General features: G+C 44.5%; 1 protein-coding gene across 1 annotated transcript; it reads right to left on the bottom strand.

Annotated features, from left to right (window-relative positions):
• Window positions 1-1,330: 1,330 nt before the first annotated feature.
• On the bottom strand, window positions 1,331-20,948 carry FBXW12 (F-box and WD repeat domain containing 12). Its single transcript, XM_077777045.1, has 10 exons — window positions 20,844-20,948; window positions 19,955-19,992; window positions 19,603-19,760; window positions 18,286-18,404; window positions 12,015-12,224; window positions 11,057-11,215; window positions 9,659-9,869; window positions 8,586-8,764; window positions 8,374-8,507; window positions 1,331-1,430 (listed from the first exon to the last, which is right to left on the bottom strand). Exons 1-10 carry the CDS (start codon window positions 20,931-20,933, stop codon window positions 1,331-1,333), a joined length of 1,398 nt encoding a protein of 465 aa, XP_077633171.1. The 5' UTR covers window positions 20,934-20,948.
• Window positions 20,949-22,243: the final 1,295 nt, after the last annotated feature.

The raw sequence follows: 22,243 nt of genomic DNA, 5'->3' as shown, positions 1-22,243 counted from the left end.
GCTTAATTTGACTTGGGTGCCTGGATGGCACAATTAAGCATCCTACTTTGGCTCAGGTCATCATCTCATAGTTTGTGAGTTCAAGCCCCCCATCCAGCTCTTTACGGTCAGTACAGGGCCTGCTTAGCATCCCTCTATCCCTCTCTCTCTGCCTCTCCCCTGCTCTCACTCTAAAAAATAAACCTTAAAAGTTTATTTTGACCTAGAGGGGATGGGGGGGGGAGCACATTAACAAACCCATACTGCTCACTGAGAAATCGCCCATTGAGATTACATTCCCATTAGAGTCCTATTTACCCACTCAGGTCATCTTTCTCCCAGTCCTCTCCACCTCTCAAAGCCAGGATGATAGACCCATGGCTCTTAGGCTTGATTTATTAGTACTCTCTACCCTGAACTCTGAATCCTCAGCCAGGGATACAAACCTAGGGAACAGTTCTTTATCGCCTCCATTACAGTGGCTGTGCTGATACAGAAATTGAAACTTTCATGTGACTTGGCTTTNGCAGGAGGGTCGGAGAGGGAGGGAGATACAGAATCTGAAACAGGCTCCAGGCTCTGAGCTGGCAGTCAGCACAGAGCCCGACGCGGGGCTCGAACCCACGAACCGCGAGATCATGACCCAAGCGAAAGTCGGACGCTTAACCGACTAAGCCACCCAGGCGCCCCGGCTTTTGCTATATTTTCTATTACCATCTACATTCTGAGTCTCTTCTAGCTACCTTTAAGTATTAACACCTGTTTTTCTAATACATTTATTTTTTGCTTCCATTTGACAGAATTTATTTTTGCTTGGTTATAGGCAAGAATAGTGACTAATCCTGGTGGCCTTCACCTTTTCAATTATTTATTTTGAAAGATTTTTAATTTTTTAAAGTAATCTCTACACCCAACATGGGGCTTGAACTTATAATCTCGAGATCAAGAGTTGCATGCTCCACTTACTGAGCCAGCAAGGAGTCCCTTAAATTTTTAAGTAGGCTGCATGCCCAACATGGGGGGTCGAACTCACAGCCCTGAGATGAAGAGAGTTGTGCCTTCATTTTTAACCCAGCCTCAATCTAAAGTTATACTTTCCCCTCTAATATGCTCCTCTTGAATTGATTTGTGTGACCATTTTACTACCTTAGTATTTGATACTGTCCCTGATGGCAAGGACAAAGGATATGTTGCTCCACATTCTATCTGCTACAGTGTCTGATTTACCAAAGATAGGGAAGTCATTACTTCTTTCCCAGTATCACTAAAATAATCATTCTGAGTTTGCAAACCGAATTCTCTTTACTACATTGAGGGAGAGGATGCAAAGTTAATTCCATGAGTTTCCGTATTACATATGCAAAGAATACATCACCAGACTGCTGGACTCACGACTCTTTGACACCACACACACTATGCTCATGTTATCACATATTGCTTTGGAGACATAGCTGCCAACAGAAAAAAAAAAAGGGGGGGTTAATTAGTGGACAGAAGGGAAAGTATTTTTATTGTTGATACTAAATTTGAACCTGACAAAGATACCTTTTCCCCAAATCAATTGGTCCTTCGATCACTGAAGTCACTCTTAGATTTGGTTTTGAATGGCTGCACAGATCTGGCAGTTATGCTGATTATTATTTGCAGGAGTAGCAATCTGAACCTACTGTGAGATAGCACTGCCAGAATTATCAAGATCATCTAGCAAATCAGAGATATTATTTAACAATGAGAATATTTTTATTTTAAAATAGAATTCTGTCCCCTTTGACTATACCTGCTCTATTCCAGGCAAATACCTAAAAAGAGGTCATACCTCCCTCCCCATGGGGTAATGGGGAGGTTGTGAAGCATGGCCCTGTCAACTCTTCTCATCTTGTATTAAGGAGGTAATACTCCTACCCCTCTTCTCCAGGAGTCCAGAAACTGGGGGTAGAGTTCTTGTAACCATCTCTGCCTTGCACTAATGCAAGCAAAGGTGGCACCTTTACCCCTCCCCTGGGGAGACTGTGAGGTGGAGCCCTGTTGACCATCTCCTCCCCTGCACTAAGGTGAGTAGAGGGAGACTCTTTCTCTTCCCTTCAAACACTGCAGAGACAAGTAATAGCTAAAAACTCCTCAAATTTGGTATACCTACAGATTGAAAAAGTTGATCAAACCCAAACAGGTTAAATTCAAAGAAGTCTACATCAGACATCAAATTTCTGAAAACTAAAGACAAAGAAAATAATTTGAAATCAGCCTGAGAAAAAGGACACTTCCTCTATAGAAAAACACCACTTTGAATGACAGTAGATTTCTCATTGGCTACCATAGAAGCCAGAAGGAAATAGCACATTTTCCAAATGCTGAAATAAGAAGACTTAATACACCAATTAAAAGATCTTGGGACAATGTGGATAAAAATCATGATGCAATTAGATGCTGTCTACAGGAAACTCACTTCAGTTGTAATGATATAAGCAGATTGGAAGTAAAGGAATGGAAATCAATGTAACAGACAATCAAAAGAGAGCAGGACTAGCTAAATGAATAACAGGTAAAGTAGATCTCAGAGCAAAGAAAACTGCCCAGGACCAGGAGGGACATTACACAAAAATAAAAGGCTAACTAACTAAGAAGACAATACTACTAAATGTGTATGTACCAAATGACAGAGCTGCACGATGAAGTGAAAACTAATAATAGAATTTAAAAAATTTTTTGTTGTATTTTGAGAGAGAGAGAGAGAGAGAGAACTCACGAACAGGGGAGGGCACAGAGAAGGACACAGAATCTGAAGCAGGCTCCAGGCTCTGAGCTGTCCACACAGAGCCAGACGTAGGGCTTGAACTCACAAATCACGAGATCATGACCTGAGCCAAAGTTGGACACTTAACTGAGCCACCCAGGCGCCCCAAAACTGATATTTAAAGGAAAAAGAGACAAATCCACATTTACAGTTAGGACATTCAGTGATCTTTTCTCATAATTTGTAGAACCACTAGATCAAAAATCAGAAAGGATACGAAGGAACTGAAAAAGATAGATCAACCACAATGATGCAGTCAGTTGCCAATTATAGAACATTCCACCCAACAAGATCAGGATATGCATTCTTTTCAAGCACACACACAAGCTTCATCAAGATTGTTTTATGACCCAGGGTACAGTCTAAATTAAACAGACACATAAAGTAGTGGAGAACATACAGAATATGCTCTCTAATTGATTTACGCTAGAAATCAATAAAAAAGATAGTAAAATATCCAAAAACTTGAAAAATAAACTCACTTTTAAGTAATCCATGGGTCTCTGCTCCTGCAACTAATATTACACTATAGGTTAAGTAACTGGAACTTAAATAAAACTTGAAAATAAATAACCCATGGGTCAAAGGGGAAAAGGGAAATTAAAAAGTATATGGAAAAGAGGCACCTGGCTGGTTCAGTTGGTGAAGTTGCCCCACTCTTGGTTTTGGCTCGGGTCATGATCCCATAGTTCAAGAGATTAAGCCTTGCATCAGGCTCTGTGCTGAAAGCATGGAACCTGCTTGGGATTCTCTCTCTTCCCCTCCCCTGCGAGCTCATGCTCACCCTCTCTGTCTCTGCCACTCTCCAACACACAAAAAAGTATATGGAACTGAGTGAAAATGAAAATACAATCAACTGAAATTTGGAAGTTGCAGCCAAAGCCGTGCTTAGTGAGGAATTTAGAGCATCAAATGCGTATATTTCAATATTTCAGAGGTCTCAAAGCAATAATCTAAATTTCCACCTCAAATATTAGAGAACAAAATAACCAAAGCAAGAAGGGAATAAAAGCAGACAGAGATGAAACTGAGAGCAGCAAAAACAAAAAAAAGACAAATCACCAATATCAGGAGTAAAGGAGGTGATATCAGCATAGATTCTGCAGATATGTAAAAGACTGAAAGGAACAAATCCACACAAATAAATGTAACAAGTTAGATGAAATGACTAATTCCTGGAAAACTGCAAACTACCAAAACTCACGGAGCATAAAAGAGATGATCTGAATGGTGCTATAACCATTAAAGAATTCATAGTTACAGGGCCCCTGGGTGGCTCAGTCGGTTAAGGGTCCAACTTCGGCTCAGGTCATGATCTCATGGTCCATGGGTTCAAGCCCCACATAGGGCTCTGTGCTGACTGCCAACTCGGAGCTGGGGCCTGTTTCAGATTCTGTGTCTCCCACTCTCCATGACCCTCCCTTGCTCACACTGTCACGCTCTCTCTCAGAAATAAATTTTAAAAAACACTAAAAAAAGAATGCATAGTTATAACCTTCCAAAAAAGTAATCTCCAGGCCTAGATGGTTCCACTGGAGACTATTAAATTTTGTTGTTTTTTATTTTTTTTTGAAGTACGCTTCATGCTCAGTGCAGAGCCCAATGCAGAGCTTGAACTCACAACCCTGAGATCAAGAGTCAGGTGTTTAATTGACTGAACTACCCAGATGCCCCCTATTAAACTTTTAAGGAAGAGGGGCCCCTGGGTGGCTCAGGCGGTTAAGCATCCGACTTCAGCCCAGGTCATGATCTCACGGTTTGTGGGTTTGGGCCCCACGTCGGGCTTTGTGCTGACAACCAGCTCAGAGCCTGGAGCCTATTTCAGATTCTCGGTCTCCCTCTCTCTCTGACCCTCCCCTGCTCATGCTGTCTGTCTGTCTGTCTCTCAGAAATAAATAAAACATTAAAAAAATAAATTTAAACTTAAAAAAAAATTTTTTAATGTTTTATTTATTTCTAGGAGAGAGAGAGACAGCGTGAACAGGGGAGGGTCAGAGAGAGAGGGAGACAGAATTGTAAACAGGCTCCAGGCTCTGAGCCGGCTGTTAGCAGAGACCCGATGAGGGGCTTGAACCCACGAACCATGAGATCATGACCTAAGCGAAAGTCAGATGCTTAACCGACTAAGCCACCCAGGCGCCCCTAAATTTAAACTTTTAAAGAAGAAATAATACCAATTCTACATAATCTTTTCCAGAAGATAGAAGGTGAACACTTGCCACTAGTTTTATGGAGCCACCACTATTTTAATGCCAAAATGAGACAAAGACAGTACACAAGACTACCAATCAGTATCCCTCATGAATACAGAAGCAAAAATAGTTAAAATATTAATAAATTGAATCTAGCAGTACATAAAAAGAAAAATACAGTATGACCAAGTGGGGTTTATTTCAGGAATGCAAGGCTGCCTCAATATTCAGGAAAAAAAAAAAAAATCAATGTAATTTGACTTATTAGCAACCTAAAAAGGAAAAATGAGTGGCACCCAGCTGGCTCAGTTGGTGCAGTGTGCCAAGATTGATCTTGGGGTCATGAGTTTGAGTTCTACGTTGGGCATGGAGATCACTTAAAAATAAAACCTTGGGGCACAGGTGTGGCTCAGTCAGTTAAGCATCCGACTTCACTCAGGTCAGAATCTCATGGTTCAGGAGTTCGAGCCCCACATCCAGCTCGCTGCTGTCAGCACAGACCTGATTTGGATCCTCTGTCCCCCTCACTCTCTGCCCCTCCCTCACTCATGCTCCCTCTCTTTCTCTCTCAAACATTAAAATTTTTAAAAACAAAATCTTAAAAAATTAAAAATTAAATAGAGAAATAATGTTCTTATAGTAATTGATGCAGGAAAATCATTTGGCAAAATTATCTATTGATAAAAAAACCCTCAGCAAATCAGAACTAGAAAGGAACTTCCTGAACCTAATAAAAGGCAACTACAAAAACATACAATGAATATCATAATGGTGAAAGACTCAACACTTTCTATAAAAGGCAAGGATACCTGCTTTCTACTCCAATGTTGTTACTGAGGGTTTTTATGTTTTTAAGTAAGCTCTACACCCAATGTGGGCTTGAACTCATGACCCTGAGATCAAGAGTTGCATGCTCTACAACTGAGCCAGTCAGGTGCCCCTTGTTATTAAAGGTTATATCCAATAAGTCAAGAACAAGGAATAAAATATATACAGATGGAAAGCAAGGGGAAAAAACCCTGTCTATTGACAGATGACATGATTGTATACATAGAAAAAAAATCACAAAATGTTTATAAATCTATTAATAACAGCTATTTGAATAACAGTTTACCAAGGTTGTAGGATACCAAGTTAGTATTTCAAAATTCAATCATGGGGCGCCCGGGTAGCTCAATCGGTTGTGTCTGACTTTGGCTCAGGCCAGGAATTCACAGTTCATGAGTTTGAGCCCCATATCAGGCTCACTGCTGTCAGCCTGTCAGCACAGAGCCTGCTTCAGATCCTCTGTCCTCTCTCTCTGCCCCTCCCCTACTTGTGCTCGCTCTCTCGAAAAATAAAACATTAAAAAAAGTCAATCATATTTCTACATGCTATTAATAAATAGAAAATGGAAGACATTACAGTTTATGTAGCACCTAAACCACTAAATACTTAGGTATACTCTTTTTTTTTTTTTNAAAGTCGGACGCTTAACCAACTAAGCCACCCAGGCGCCCCTACTTAGGTATACTCTTACAAAATGTTTGCAAAATCTGTATCTTGAAGACTATAAAAACACTGATAAAATAAGGAAGACTTAGTAAGAGACATAAGGTTCATGGATTGGAAGACTCAATTGTGAAGATGATCAGCTGTAAAGATCCCCAAACTTATCTATAGATACAATAGTATTCCAGTATAAACTTCAGCAGAATTGTGTGTGTGTATTCTATTTCTTTTAAAGTTTATATATGTACATATGTAATCTCTACACCCACTGTGGGACTTGAACTCATGACCAGGAGATCAAGAGTCACATGCTCTTCTGACTGAGCCACCTAGGAGCCCCTAATTTTTTTATTTCCTTAAGTAATGTCTAAGACCCACATGGCACTCAAACTCATCACCCCAATATCAAAAGTCACATGCTCCACAAACTGAGCCAGCAGCGTAACCCCCCCCACCCAGAATTTTTATAGACATTTACAAACTTATTCTACAATATGTGTGAAAAACAAGGGAACCAGAATAGTCATAGTAATTGTGCAAAAGAACTGGAGGACTCACATCTTCAGATTTTAAAATTTCTATAAAGTTACACTTTCAAAGTAGGTGCTATTAGAGAAAGGATTGACACATAGATACCTGGAACAAAAGAGTCTTGAAACTAACATATATATGTTATATATATATATATATATGTATATATATATACACACATTTTTTAAATATATATATATATTCAATGAAAAATGTTGTTTCTCCCACAAATGGAGCTGAATAATACCTGTATGCAAAAAGAAAGAAAGAAAGAAAGAAAAAAGAAAGAAACCCTGATCTACATCTTGCAATATAGAATTTAGTTCAAAATAAATAACAGACCAGGGCACCTACATAGCTCAGTCAATTAAGCATCTGACTCTTGATTTCGGCTCAGGTCACCATCTCAGTCATGAGATCAAGCCTCGCATCAGGCTCCGCGCTAGGCATGGAGCCTGCTTAAGATTCTCCCTCTCCCTCTGCCCTAACCCAGCTTGTGTGGCCCCCACCTCAAAAAACAAACCCAAAATGGATAACAGATCTAAACATGAAACCTACAACTATACAATTTTTTCAAAAACATAGGGAAAAATCTTTGTGACTTTGGGTTGGGCAAAAATTTCTTAGTTACAACATCCCAAACCTCATCTTTTTAGAAAAAAATTAGACTTTATCAAAATTAAGAGCACTTGCTCTTTGAAAGAGAGTGTTAGAGTAGAAAGAAAAACTACAAAGTGGAAAAAAATATTTGCAAATCCTTATCTGATAAAACTTACATTCCAAATATATAAAGAACTATCAAAACTTGATATTAAAAAACAACCCAACTAAAAAATGTACAAAAGATTTGAACAAATGCTTAACTAAAGAAGCTATCTGGATGGCAAATAAGCCAGTGAAAAGCTACTCATCATCATTAGGGAAATAGACAAAAAACTGTAATGAGAGAGCACTATATGCCCACTAGAATGTAAAAATAAATAAAACAAAAATGGAACACCAAGTGAGAATGTAAAAATGTATAGCCCCCTAGGAAAGCATTTGCAGTTTCTTACAAAATGAAGCATACCGTATGACCGGACACTTCCACTCTTAGGTAAATATGAAAACGTGTTTATCCCAGGCTAGAAACAACATAAATGACCCTCAACTGGTGAGGGGATGAACTGTGGTCCATCTATACAATGGGACCTTTTGAAATCTACTGCAAGGGCTGTGAACATACTCTAAGAATTAGCAATTCTCTTTTAGGACAGAAGTTTATTCCTAAATGTCCTTGAAGAATTTAAAAGACAAACCAAAATCCTCACCTGCTATCCATTTATTATTTTTTTTGATGTAGAAGTGTAAAATCTTGAAGGGAAGTTTAGGCCACAAAGCAGGGCTTACCAGCTTGGCGCCAGGTTACTCCCTATGTGCTCCAGGTGACAGCAGCTCTTGAGGTATGGGTAACGGCCTTCCTCTTCCCACATGTACACGTGCAGAGAGTCATCCATGGATGTGGTGAGGACATGTAGAGAATCCTTCAAAGGAGACCTGGGATGAGTGGCCCAGAGTCACAGTCCGAGCAGTGAGCGGCGCGGGGAGAAGGGCATACGTACCGCCCATACATTGCCGATGGTCCTCTGGTGGTCCTCAAATCGTTGCAGCTGGTGTCCACTGATGGTGAAGAGGAACAAGTACGGCCCACTCTCGAAGATGATCATATTTCCATCACTGGCTTCCATCCAAATCGGACTCTCCATATGAAGTGGCAACAGGAAAGTTGCAATCTGATGGGCTGTTTTCATGCAGAACACACACACTTTGGATCATTTAATCAGAATGGTATCTTTACACGGAATGAAAAAATATACTTGTTACTTTCATGGGACCTCAGTCTGGTGAGGAAAATGAAGGACAGGCCAGTGACAGATACAGGTCATTGACCACGGTAACGGGTGCTAGGACATGGGAACAGAGGGTGGTGGACAGTGACAGCTCAGGCACTGAGGGGGCATTGGGACCCAGACCCAAAATCAGGATGGGAATCTAACCACATCTGCCCAAGGCGCGCCTAGGTGGCTCAGTCGGTTGAGCATCCAACTCTTGATTTTGGCTCAGGCCACGATCTCACGATGAGAGCAACTCCCATGTGAGGCTCCATGCAGCGCCAGACATGGAGCCTGCTTAAGACATCGATCTCTCTCTCTCTCTCTCTGTCTGTCTCTCTCTCTCTCTCTCTCGGCACCTGGGCTCAGTCAGTTAAGCGTCTGACTTCGGCTCAGGTCATGATCTCACTGTTCAGGAGTTTGAGCCCCGTATGGGCTCTGTGCTGACGGCCTAGAGCCTATTTCAGATTCTGTCTCCCTGTCTCTCTGCCCCTCCCCCACTCACATTCTATTTCTCTCAAAAATAAACATTAAAAAATAAAATAAAAATAAAAAAATTTTCTCTGTCCCTCCCCAGCTCATGCGCAAACTCTAAATAAACAAATAAAAACACATCTGTCCAAGAGTAGGGTGGAGTGTAGAGGACAGAGCATGGGCATCAGAGAAGCACAGGCAAGCGGTAGCCTGCAGCTCAAGAAATCCCCTGCCCGCTTCACACAGACTGTTTATATAGCGTTTAGAACTTCAAAAGAATGCATGTGTGAGGGGAGGAGACACCGTGTTTCCGGTGTGGCACCGCCTACCTTGAATGACTGTTCTGTCCCCAGTCTTCTCAGTCATTAGGTCAAAGGTGGTAAATCCCGTCTTTTTGAAAGAGCCTCTTCGGTACATCAGTGTTACCCTGCTCGTCCTCCTCGGGGCCCAGCAGGCTCTGCAGCAGGATGAAAATGGGATAGAGAGGGACAGGGGGCTTTTGCCTTCCGATGGTTTCAGCAAGCACTCTGCGAAAAAGACCTACGGAGAGATTGTTGCACATGTAGTCAGGTGAAGGGGGAAGTAACAGCATCTCCGTGCAGGAGGGACTCCAGAAAAGCCTCCTTAAAAATCCTTATTTTGTGGGACACCTGGCTGGCTCAGTCAGTTAAGCATCTGACTCTTGATTTTGGCTCAGGTCATGATCTTATAGCTGTGAGATCGAATTCCACGTTGGGCTCTGTCCTGAGTGTGGAGCCTGTTTAAGATTCTCTCTCCCTCTCTCTCTGCCCCTTTCCCGCTTGTGTGCGTGCTCTCTCTCATTCTCTCAAAACAAATAGACATTAAAAAAAATCCTTGTGTTGTGGGACGCCTGGCTGGCTCAGTTCGCGGCACATGTAACTCTTGATCTCAGGGTTGTGAATTCAAGCCCCACACTGGGCATGGAGTCTACTTAAAACAAAAACAAAAAAACCCAAATCCTTGTTTTGTAGCCAAACTTTATTCTGAATCTTAGGAAGCAGAGTATCATGGCTTGTCACTTGACATCCAAGGACCTCACCGTCTTCCTATCCTGCCTGTCGTGGTCATAGAGAGCGAAGTCCCTGCAGCCATGCTCCTGGCGTGCCACGGAGGTACAGAAGCATCTGGCTGCATTGGAGCCCAGATCAAGTTGCCTTTGCCTCGACAGATCTTCCCTTCTTGGAGAGGGGGTCAAGGGCGGTTTTGCTTTTGCTGCGTCCTCTCAGCTCCTAGCTCTCTGATGCCCGATCCACCTGTGCCATGGTAAAAACGGCTTGGCTCTAAGGCCACCGACTTTCTCCAAGTGCCATTCAGAGGTGGATTCATTTTTATTTACTTGTGGACTTCTTTGTACTTTCTAGCCAAGGTGGAGAAGAGCAAGGAAGGCTAAAGGGAGCATGGTTACCAGAGATCCTCCTCTCTTGAGATCTCCCTCACCTTCCTCTAGCTCTTCCGCCAACTCAGCCTTCTCCTTGATGCAAATTTTCATGAACGAACGTTTGTTTTTGCACCTAGACACCATCACTTCCAAGAACACTGCTTCTTGGCTATCGAAATGGATTCTAAATGTGCTATGGCCTTTGAGAGGAGGGAGCCCTGTGTCTGGTCCTTGCTGAGTTCTGCAGGTTCTCCGACACTTCCTAAGCTTCACCTTCCTAATGCCTGACCCCTGTCCTCCCAAGGTTAATCCACAGAGCAACACTTACCCTGGGCAAGATATTCTGATGTGTCCCAGATGCAAAGATCCACTTCTTGTCAGGAGAGCAGCATAGAAGGTCAACACTGTATTTAAATGCATGGACTTTAGAAACACACCTGAGCTCAGGCACTGTCAACGTGTAGATGTCACCTTCAGAATTGCCTACCTGAAACCAAAGCAGCACCACCACATCAATGGAAGGAGACAGGAAATTGATTATAAAGCACACAGAAGGCAGCACGGTCAGCTGCAAAATATCCTACTGTTCTGGTGCGCTTGGGTGGCTCAGTTGATTCAGTGTCCAACTCTTGGTTTTGGCTCAAGTCACAATCTTATGGTTTCTTGAGGCTGAGCCTCACCCTGGGCTCCGTGCTGACAGTGCAGAGCCTGCTTGGGATTCTTGGTCTCCCTCTGCCTGCCCCTCCCCCACTCACTCTGTCTCTCAAAATAAACTTAAAAAAAACATTAAAAAAAATACATATTACTGTTTCTTCCATCACATAATGGAGATTAAAAACTGCCTCGACGTTGTGAGAATGAGCCCAAGGAATAAAACTTTCTAAACCCCAAAGCATTCTTCTCAAGGACAGTTGTTCATTAGCACATCAACACTATTCTTTTTTTTTCCGTCTCCCCAAACCCACAGCTCTCCCTCCCTAGACCCTGTCCAAGGTCATGTACTGTACAATGCACACTTGAAAGAAGAGACATGGGTATGAAGTAATTCAGGGAGTTCTTTTTTCATTTTTGGAAGAATGACTAGGGGAATGTACTTGTGGTAGATCAAAGGTCAAAATGGTAGCAATGTTTGTATGACCAAAATTCTTTGATCTGTTTTGACCCTCAGGGTACATGGCAGGGATGACTCCAAGAAGATAGACTGTGATGTGACAATAATGGGGCCATGATAGTGGCCAAGGCAGCAGGCATTTTGTGGGCCCCCTTCAGATGCAGGGCTCCCTTACCATCAAGAACGGGCCATCCTTTGTGAGACAGACTTCCAAAGAAAAGCAGGCCTTAGATATGGGGAAGGCAGCCAGGGCGTCCCGATCCTGACAGTTCCACACTTTGACAGTTCCCTCCAAATCTACAGTGACTGCCAGATGCAGGTGAGGGAGGGTCGCCAGATGCTTGATACTAGACTGCTGCACGGGGCTTGACCAGATCGTAGTGCCCTAGGGAAGGAGAGTAACGCTGTATGTGTGCCAGAACTCCTCACACCCGCGAGGCTTTCATGTTGCCAGTGTTTATTTGGAAGTCACCTCCAAATTAGAGACGTTTCTTGTTTCTGGGGGAAAAAGAAAAGAAAATACCCCCCTTGAAGGGATAGTGAGCACAAAAAAAGCAGCAATGTAATATATTCAAATAATGGAAGAGCTCACTACATGACAGGAATAAAGAATGATCAGACTTCTGGGCTCAAATCAGTTCTGGCTCTTTTTTTGGTTTGAGTTTATTTTTGAGAGAAGAGAAAGAGAGCAATCAAGCAGGGGAGGGGCAGAGACAAAGGGAGAGAATCCCGAGCAGGGTCCTCACCGTCAGAGAAGAGCCTGATGTGGGGCTCAAACTCACAAACCAAGAGATCATGACCTGAGCCGAAATCAAGAGTCAGACGCCCAACCAACTGAGCCCCACCAGGCGCCCCATTTCTGCCTCTTTCGAATGGTGCGACATTCGACAAGTTACTTATCATTGTAGCTTCTTACCTGGTTGTTTACATTTCGCAGCACATGAAACATACTTAGAGTTCTGCCCAGTCCACCGTAGGAATCCAAAGACTATCACCTCTCACAATTGTTATTCCATCATCAATCTCATACATTGCAAATTAGACAGAATGGTTTCCCTTCTAGGTTTTCTTTAGACTTTTAAGAATTGTGAAGTATATCAAAGAGAGAAGAATATGAAAATAAATGTAAGAATTGTTACAAAGTGATCATATAACTACATTTTTTAAACATTTATTTTTGAGAGAGACAGCACGAGTGGGGGAGGGGCACAGAGAGAGGGAGACACAGAATCCAAAGCAAGCTCCACGCTCCCGGCTGTCAGCATAGAGCTCCACACAGGACTCAAACTCACAAACTGCAAGATCATGACCTGAGCCGAAGTCGGACACCTAAACGACTAAGCGACGCAGGTACCCCCGTATAACTACTTCTGAGCCCACTTGTACTTGTTCTATTTGCTAACCTCTCTACCCTTCCCAAATATAACCACCATTTTGACTCCTAACACTACAAGGTGCCTGTGTAGCATTATCTATTGGTTTGTAAATCATCCCAAAACTGGGTAGCTTAAAATCAAAAGTATGATGAGATATCACCTCATACTTGTCAGAATGGCTAAAATAAAAAACGTAAGAAACAAGTTTCAGCAAGAAACTTGCAGAGAAAAAGGAATCCTCATACATTGCCGGTGGGAATGCAAACCAGTGCAGCCACTGTGGAAAACAGTACGGAGGCTACTCAAAAATTGAAAAAAGAACTACCATATGATCTAGTAATTCTACTACTAGGTATTTACCTAAATAAAACAAAAATGCTAATTCAAAAAGATGTATCACTCCTAGGTTTATTGCAGCATTATTTACAAGAGCCAATATATGGAAGCAGCCCAAGTGTCTATTGATAGATGAATGGATAAGGAAGAAGTGGTATATATACACAATGGAATATTACTCGGTCATGAAAAATAATGAAACCTTGCCATTTGCAACACCATGGAGAGATCTAGAGAGTACAGTGCTGGTGAAATAGTCAGAAAGACACATACCATATGATTTCACTCATATGTGGAATTTAAGAAACAAAACAGAAAAAAAGAAACAAACCAAGAAAAAGATGCTTAACTATAGAGAACAAAGTTACCAGAAGGGGGGTAAGTGGGGGAATGGGTAAAATGATGGGAATTAAACAGTAAGCTTATCAGGGTACCTGGGTGTCTTAGTCGGTTAAGCATCTGACTCTTGGTTTTGGCTCAGGTCATGATCTCACAGTTCGTGGGTTTGATACCCACGTTGGGCTCCATGCTGACTGTGAGGAGCTTGTTTGGATTCTCTCTCTGTCCCCCATCCCCACCCTGCTCTCTTTGTCTCTCAAGGTAAACAAACATTTTAAAAAAGAAGAGTACCCTTATCACAATGAGCACTGAGTAATGTATAGAATTGTTCAATCACTATATTGTATACCTGAAACTAATATAATGCTGCATGTTAACTATACTGGAAGTTTCTTTAAGTAAGCAAAATAAGTAAAAATAATCCACCCAAAAAAATTTTTGGAGAGGGTTTAAGACAGAAGTTTTTGTTATCTCAGTTTTTTAGAAATTCAGGTACAGCTTGGCAAGGTAGTTCTGGCTCAGGGTCTCTTAGAAGGTTGAAGTTGGCTTCACAAGGACAAGACCCAAGATGGTTCACTCATATGGCTGCAAGTTGGTGCTGGCTACTGGCAGTCCTCAATACTTCACCACACAGACCTCTCTGTTAGGGCTTCTTAGGGGTCTTCATAACATTATTGGCTGGATTTCTAAAAGCCAGTGACTCAGAGAGGAAGTGTCTTTTATGACATAGCTTCAGAAGTTACGCACCATTATTTCCACAATGTCCAATTGGTTACAAAGGTCAGCCCTATTCAGTATGGGTGTGGACTACCTAAGATCGGGAATATGGGACATCTTAGAGGCTGGCTGACACAGTCCCCCTGCAGTCCCTAATCACCTCTGTCCTACATGCAAGATACACTCACCATCTCTCCAGTGCCCCCAAATAGCTCACCATCACTGCATCATCACAAAATCTAGGATCTCATAGTTTAATAAGATGAGGCTCTTTAGACTCCGTTCATCTTGATGTGAAAACCTTAGAACTAAATATACAAGTTATCTTTCCACCCCCCTCTCCAGCCCCAACATACAAAGGTATGGCATTATAGGTAAGGATAACATTATAGACATGATCATTAAAAAAGGTGGGGGGATAGGGGTGAAGGGATGGGAATTACTGCTACACAGAAAATCTGAGGGGCGCCTAGGTGGCTCAGTCGGTTAAGCATCCAACTTCGGCTCAGGTCATGATCTCACTGTTCGTGGGTTTGAGCCCCACGTTGGGCTCTGTGCTGACAGCCAGCTCAGAGCCTGGAGCCTGTTTCAGACCCTGTATCCCCCTCTCTCTCTGACTCTCTCCTGCTCATGCTGTATCTCTCTCTCAGAAATAAATAAAACATTAAAAAAAAAATCTGAGATCTAGCAGAGAACGTGCTGGTAGTATGTTGATCAGGATGCAAAGCCTGGGAAAGATTGTTCAGGACTCTTGGCTCGATCTTCTGAGTTCTCCTGCCCTTTCCATACACAGTGGCCCAATTTTGCAGGGGAATAGTTTTTGCAGCCAGCTTCTTCCATATAAAAATTCAGGATTCCAAGTCCTCTTCTGTTAGGATAGCTCAACCCCTTTAAGTGGAAACTGGCAGCATTTCTGTCAATACGAGTCTCTGAAAATCTCTGTGGGTCTCCAAAAAACGTATGGAGTTTATGTCATCAGACGAGAGCCACATTCACAAGTCTTTGAGGTAAATCCGGATACCCTGGGCTGCTGCTGGGGGTCCAAGGACAGACTTAGAGGGTCAGGGCTGAACAGTTCTGAGGCACCCCCCCTCCCGCCCAGATCATTCTGTGGTCTAAAAAAGAATTTTGCTATGTGCGCCTGGGCGGCTCAGTCAGTTAAGCATCCGACTCTTGATTTTTGGCTCAGGTCATGCTCTCACTGTTCTTGAGATCAAGCCCCATATCAGGTTCTGCACTGACAGTGTGGAGCCTACTTAGGATATTCTCTCTTTCTCTCCCCGCCCCCTCCCTGACTCATGCTCTCTCTCTTGCTCTCAAAATAAATAAACTTAAAAAACAAAGAATTTTGCAGTCACCCCTTTGACCTCACCCTTATAGTATGGTTTACTGACACTGCCCTGGATGGAGATCTTGCCTGGAGTGGACTTCTTAAATTTTAACATCATTTGCCATCTTGAAAGGCTGATTTTCAGAACCAGGAATCCTTGGCTCCCTGTTATTTGAGAGACCTTATGTTATCCTCTCCCTCTTCTGTTTTACTACAAGCAGCAAGCAGCAGCTGGCATTCAGCATTCTGCCTAGAATTTTCCTCAGCAAGATCACTCAATTCATTGGATATATTTGCTAGTTTCCACATTACCCCAGGTGACAACATTGCTCAGCCTTCTGCAGCTATGTAGCAACGACCTTGTTTTCTCCAGGGTCCAATAACAGTTTTTATATTTTCCTTTAATCGTCACTGACAGCAGGGAAGCCTGTTACGTTTCTGCTAACAGTCTCCTCAAGGTCCAAAACCCTGCCCAAAGCTTTCCCAGCTGCTTCCCACTGCCTGGTTCCAAAGCTTCTTCCACATCTTAAATTTTGGTTGTGGCAGCACTCTACTTCCAGGTAGTAAAAACCATTATAGGCGGGCACCCGGGTGGCTCAGTCTGTTGAGAGTCTGACTTGATCTCAGCTCTGGTCATGATCCCAGGGTTGTCAGGCTCAACATGGAGTGTGGAGCCTGCTTAAGATTCTCCCTCCCTCTCTCTGCACCTGGGTGGCTCAGTCAGTTAAGCATCTGACTTTGGCTCCGGTCATGATCTCTCCCCGATCATGGGTTTGAGCTCCGTGTTGGGCCCTGTGCTGACAGTTCGGAGCCTGGAGCCTGCTTTGGATTCTGTGTGTGTGTGTGTGTCTGTCTGTCTGTCTGTCTCTCTGCCTCTCCCCCTCTTGCACTCATTTGCTCTCTTTCAAAAATAAACATTAAAAACAAAACAAAGCAAAAAGGATTCTCTGTTCCTGCCCATTTCATGTGTACACACTGTTATTTAAAATATAAAAACGAAACAAAAAAACAACCTCCCAAATAAATAAATAAACCCACCGTTACCTGTTGCTGGCTAACAAATGACCTAGCAGCTCAAAGCAATAAACACTGGTCTCCTACAGCTTCTGCTGGTCAACAGTTCAGGAGCAGACTCGCCTCCCCGAGTGGCTCTGCTTTAGGGTTTCTGCTAGGAGGCCACAGGCCGCCTAGGGAGGCAGTGATCTGAAGGACTGACCACCAGCTTCTAAGATGGTATGTTCAGGTGACTGCACGCTGGTGTTGGCCGTGGGCAGAAGGCCCGAGTTCTTTGCCACGTGGGTCATCATCCACTGGGCTACGTGAACGTCCTTGGAGACGCGGTGACTGGCTTCCCGACAACAAGTTATCCGAGACGGCACCTCTCTGGTTTCTTTTCTCAGTTTATGGAGACATGACGGACTTAGAACATTGTGTGCTTCAGGGGTACCCTTCTAGATTAGCTCATCATTCTCCTGCCACCTCAAATACTCATAAAGGGGTATTTATCATACTTTAGAAGACCCTGTGTAAGAGGCATTATAGTTTTTTTTTTCAGTTTATTTATTTTGAGAGAGAGAGAGAGTGTGTGTGTGCATGAGTGGGGAGAAAGGAGGTGGGGGGGGCGAGCCAGGGGGGGTGGGCAAGACAGAGAGACAAAGAGAGAGAGAATCCCAAGCAGGCCCTGCATGGTCAGCACAGTGCCTGATGTGGGGCTTGAATCCACAAACCAGGAGGTCACGACCTCAGCCCAAATCAAGAGCCAGCCGCTTATCTGACTGAGCCACCCAGATGCTCCCAAGATTCACTATGTAATTTTCACAGGGCGAAAAGAGAAGTCAAAACAGGGAAAGCCAAGAAACTAAAAATTTGGGACCCATGTTGGGATTTTCCAATTCGCTATCCAGGGACCCTTGCACTATTTTTACTAATCCTGATATGGAAGACCCTGCTGCTCCCTGGCAGTGGTCGATCGGACTTAAAGACCACTTTCTGAAAAATCCAACATAACCAGTTGCCAGAGAGGGGGGAGGATAGGTAGCGAAGACGCACAGCGCCCAGAGTTTCAGTCACTCCACGTTACCAGCCGAAAATAAGTCCTTGCACAAATTTATATCTAGACACACACAATGAAAAGTGAATTTTCTATGGGTCTACAGGCTAGATGACAAGGTCACAGATTACCGCTGAGAAGACCTGCTCTGAGGCCCTGTTCCCATCACCAGTTCCCCCTATCATCTCCCCCTGCACCAGTTTCCTGCGTCGAAGAGGATGGACATGGGCGGACATTACCTGTACATCTTTCATCGGCCAGCCTCCCCTCCTGCACATCCCTCATCAGCCAGACTCACCTCCTGCACGTCCCAGGCATAAAGCATGTGCTTGGATGACACCGTACAAATGACGGACCTCTCCTGTCCATCCATTGTGGGGCCATTTCCTGACAGATAAGCTATAGGTCCTAGGATTCCTAGAAGGAAATAGGCCATACATGAGGGATGATGCAGTCAAATAAAGGGACCTCTGTCAGCACAGAGCCTGCTTTGGATCCTCTGTCCCCTTCTCTCTGCACCTCCCCTGCTCATGCTCTCTCTCAATATTAAGACATTTTTTTCCTTCAAAATTTTTAATGTTCATTTATTTTTGAGAGAGAGAGACAGAATGCAAGCAGGGGAGGGACGGAGAGAGAGAGAGAGAGAGAGAGAGAGAGAGAGAGAGAATCTGAAGCAGGCTCCAGGCTCTGAGCTGTCAGCACAGAGCCCGACGTGGGGCTCGAACTCACGAACCGTGAGATCACGGCCTGAGCCAAAGTTGGACCCTTTACCGGCTGAGCCACTCAGGTGCCCCATTTAGAAGACCTGGGGCACCTGGGTGGCTCAGTCAGTTAAACGTCTGACTTCGGCTCAGGTCGTGATCTCACAGTTCGTGAGTTCGAGCCTCACGTCGGGCTCTGTGCTGACAGCTCAGAGCCCGGAGCCTGCTTCAGATTCTGTGTCTCCCTCTCTCTCTGACCCTCCCCTGCTCATTCTCTCTCTCACTCTCTCTCTCTCTCACTCTCTCTCTCTCAGAAATAAAAAAAAATTTTTAAATAAAAGACAAAAAATAAAGACATTTAAAAGATGACATATAAAAGATAAAAAAAAAACAGGTACTAGGAATAAAGCAAACAGTAGAACCTGTGCTATTTAAGTTTCCTTTTTGTTTAAAATTTTTATCCTAGAAGGGATGGAGCCTGTGGAGAAAGGGAGTCATAACAGGGTCTTGTGACCCCAGGGAACAAGAGAAGAAGTGGGGAGACCAGTGACAGCTACCCGCGGCAGCCCGGTCCCACCCACTTTCAATCATCTTTCTCTTCACTGAATGAAAATATAGCAGGGCACCCGGGGGGCTGTTGGTTAAGTGCCCGACTTCGGCTCAGGTCATGATCTCACGTTCATGGGTTTGAGCCCCACATCGGGCTCTGTGCTGACAGCTCAGAGCCTGGAGACTGTCGTCAGATTCTGTGTCTCCCTCTTTCTCTGACCCTCCCCTGCTCACGCTGTCTCTCTCTCTCTCTCTCTCAAAAGTAAATAAACATTAAAAAAAAAAAAAAGAAAATATAGGGGGAAAATAGCGGATTTCTTAAAATAAGCCTGTCACGTTCCTCCAGGCTGCGCCTAGCCCCATACCAAGGTTCCCAGTTGCTTCTTTGAAGACAAAGTCCTCTGGCTTCGCCAAGGCCATCCGATACTCCAGCTTTGTCTGTTTGAGGAAGAATTGCTTCCATGTCTGTGAGCCCAGGCACGTGGAGAAGTTGCAGAAGCTCCATTTCTTCAGACACAGGTTTCTGGAAACAGAGTCATAACCCCACCCCAGGCTGCCCATGGTCAGTCCACCTCCTCGGTAGCACTGGTCTCACGAACCCCTTCCTCACGGTGAGCGTCACTCACGCCTCTCACACGCAGGCCTCCTCGGTGCACAATCGTACGTCCTCCCCCATGAGACACACCTGCCTTCCCACCTTGCCCCTCCCTTGCTCACCTCCACAGGTGATGGTTCTCGGCAGCCCTATTCCATTCCTGAGGGAGAGAAAGGAAGGGGTGAGCAGGCAGGCAGCACCCAAAGGCTGGCTCTTCCTCTGCCACCACGTGTTTCGGGAGCAAGGCCCACACCGGTTCACCAGCCAGCATCCCAGCTCTCACGGCCCTCCCAGTCTGCGGGGGACGAGGACATGGTGACAGCAGAGGCCTGTCACGGCTAAGGCAGGCCCTTGGGATTCCTGGGAGAGTTCGGAGGGAGAGATGTGGACTTCCAGGAGCTTGAAACAGAAGCCGCAAGGACCACTTAGTACAGCAACTCCTAGATATCAGTTTGCCCTTTTCATTTAACAAAACAGGGAGCCTCAGAGGTGAAGGATGCGAACTCCCAGCACGCAATGTATCACTCCACTGTTCTGCAAATCGGTGCTCAAACTGGTCAAGAGAAGCAACTGAGGGGAGCCTGAGTGGCTCAGTCCTTTAAGTGTCCGACTTCAGCTCAGGTCATGATCTAGCAGTTCGTGAGTTCAAGCCCCGCATCAGGCTCTGTGCTGGAAGCTCAGAGCCTGGAGCCTCCTTCAGATTCTGTGTCTCCCTCTCTCTGCCCCTCTCCCAAGTGGACTCTGTCTCTGTCTCTCAAAAATAAATACATTTTTTAAAAATCAAAAAAGAGAGAGAGAGAAGCAACTGAAATCCAGGGGCATGGATCTATGGGAGCTGAGCGGATGGGCCTGAACCAGGTAAATTTAAGCAAAGAGGGAGGCTGTGTGGGTATAAGGTTCCGGTAGCTAAGATCTCAAAACTGAGGGACCGAGGTGAAAGGGGGCTTGTGCAAAGACTCGTGGAGGGGTGGGGGCTGGGGGGTCAGACAGCGGGTTGTGGAGAGCATTTACCCTGTTCACTTGGGAAGCCTGGAGCAAGCTGAACGCGTCCAGGAAAGAGAAAATTTTGAACATCGGCAGATCAGGCAGCCGGAGCGCCATCCCGCGCGGCCTGAGCCTGCATCCAGTCTCCTTTCTCCTCTCCAGTTGCTCTGAATTTAAAGGCCTGGCCCAGCTCTGCAGGCCCCGGGAGGACTCCCAGCGGCAGCTCATCTGGCTCTGATGGAGCGGGGCTGCAGGTGCGCGCAGGCAGGCGGGTGGCCCTCCCCTTCGGCCTCTTCCGGGGCCAAATCCACGCAGCCCAGGGCACCCCTCCCTGCACTCGCCTGTTAGTGCTCATTATGGCAACGTGTTCGACACCTTTGTTTGTTTTTGCACTGTGAACTGAAAGTGCAGGATCTGGAGCAGCTCTCGGTGCTGATGAACTTTTCGAGACTCTCTAGGAAATTTTGACTGACACGCTCACATTCGTTAAATTCAAGTCTGTGTGACACCCTCCACGTTCCAAATCACTGGGATAGGGAATCAGCTTGACACATTTATATGCCTATTTTGGGACATTGAATCTGGCCAGCATGGCCTATCTCCCAGCACCAACACAGCCCCTAGCGTTCTGCCTTTGTGCACTTCACTTTCCAGCGGAAGGAGAAAGCATGGGTCACAGACGCCTGCGCAAAGGGCACAGGGCTTGTCTAAGATGACTCACAGGTGGTGCCTTTCTCTTGTGACCCAATACTTTTCTTCCAAGAAGTTAATAACTGATTGAGTATTTTCTTTTTTTATTTTTAAGTTTATTTATTTAAAAAATTCTTTTAACATTTATTTTTGAGAGAGAAGGAGAGACAAGTGTGAGTGGGGGAGGGACAGAGAGAGAGGGAGACACAGAATCCGAGGCAGGCTCCAGGCTCTGAGCTGTCAGCACAGAGCCCACAAACCATGATATCATGACCTGAGCCGAAGTCAGATGCTCAGATGCTCAACTGACTGAGACACCCAGGTGCCCCTTAAGTTTACTTATTTTGAGAGAGAGAGAGAGAGAAAGAGAACGAGAGGGATGGGGCAGAGAGAGAGGGGAGAGAGAGAATCCTAAGCAGTTCTACACTGTCAGCGCAGAGCTGGACATGGGGCTCAAACTCATGAACCGTGAGATCATGACCTGAGCCAAAACCAAGAGTCAGATGCTTTACCGACTGAGCCACTCAGGTGCCCCTGATTCCAGTATTTTCTATGAGTTCCTGTCTGAGGCTTTCTTAAACTGCTGCCTCCAGCCTGACCCACAGTAGTGGTTTTCAGAAGCACCATTTTCTACAATGATATCTACTCTTATCCAAAACTAGACTGGGCATTTCTTTTTCTTTTTCTTTTTTTTTCTAATTAAAAAAATTGTTTTAATGTTTATTTTTGAGAGAGAG

The sequence above is a fragment of the Crocuta crocuta genome, unplaced genomic scaffold (assembly GCF_008692635.1).
Source record: "Crocuta crocuta isolate KB4526 unplaced genomic scaffold, BGI_CrCroc_1.0 scaffold77, whole genome shotgun sequence".
NCBI lineage: Eukaryota > Metazoa > Chordata > Mammalia > Carnivora > Hyaenidae > Crocuta > Crocuta crocuta.
This window is presented reverse-complemented; position numbering and strand designations above follow the sequence as displayed.

Coding starts and splice junctions, on each gene's coding strand:
- FBXW12 (XM_077777045.1), bottom strand. CDS start 20,933: ATGGCGCTCCGGCTGCCTGATCTGCCGATGTTCAAAATTTTCTCTTTC. Junction 12,225..18,285: donor ATGCCTGGGACGTGCAGGAG/GTGAGTCTGGCT, acceptor CTCCTTCCCTAG/GGCACTACGATCTGGTCAAG. Junction 9,870..11,056: donor ATCAGAATATCTTGCCCAGG/GTAAGTGTTGCT, acceptor ATCTCTCCGTAG/GTCTTTTTCGCAGAGTGCTT.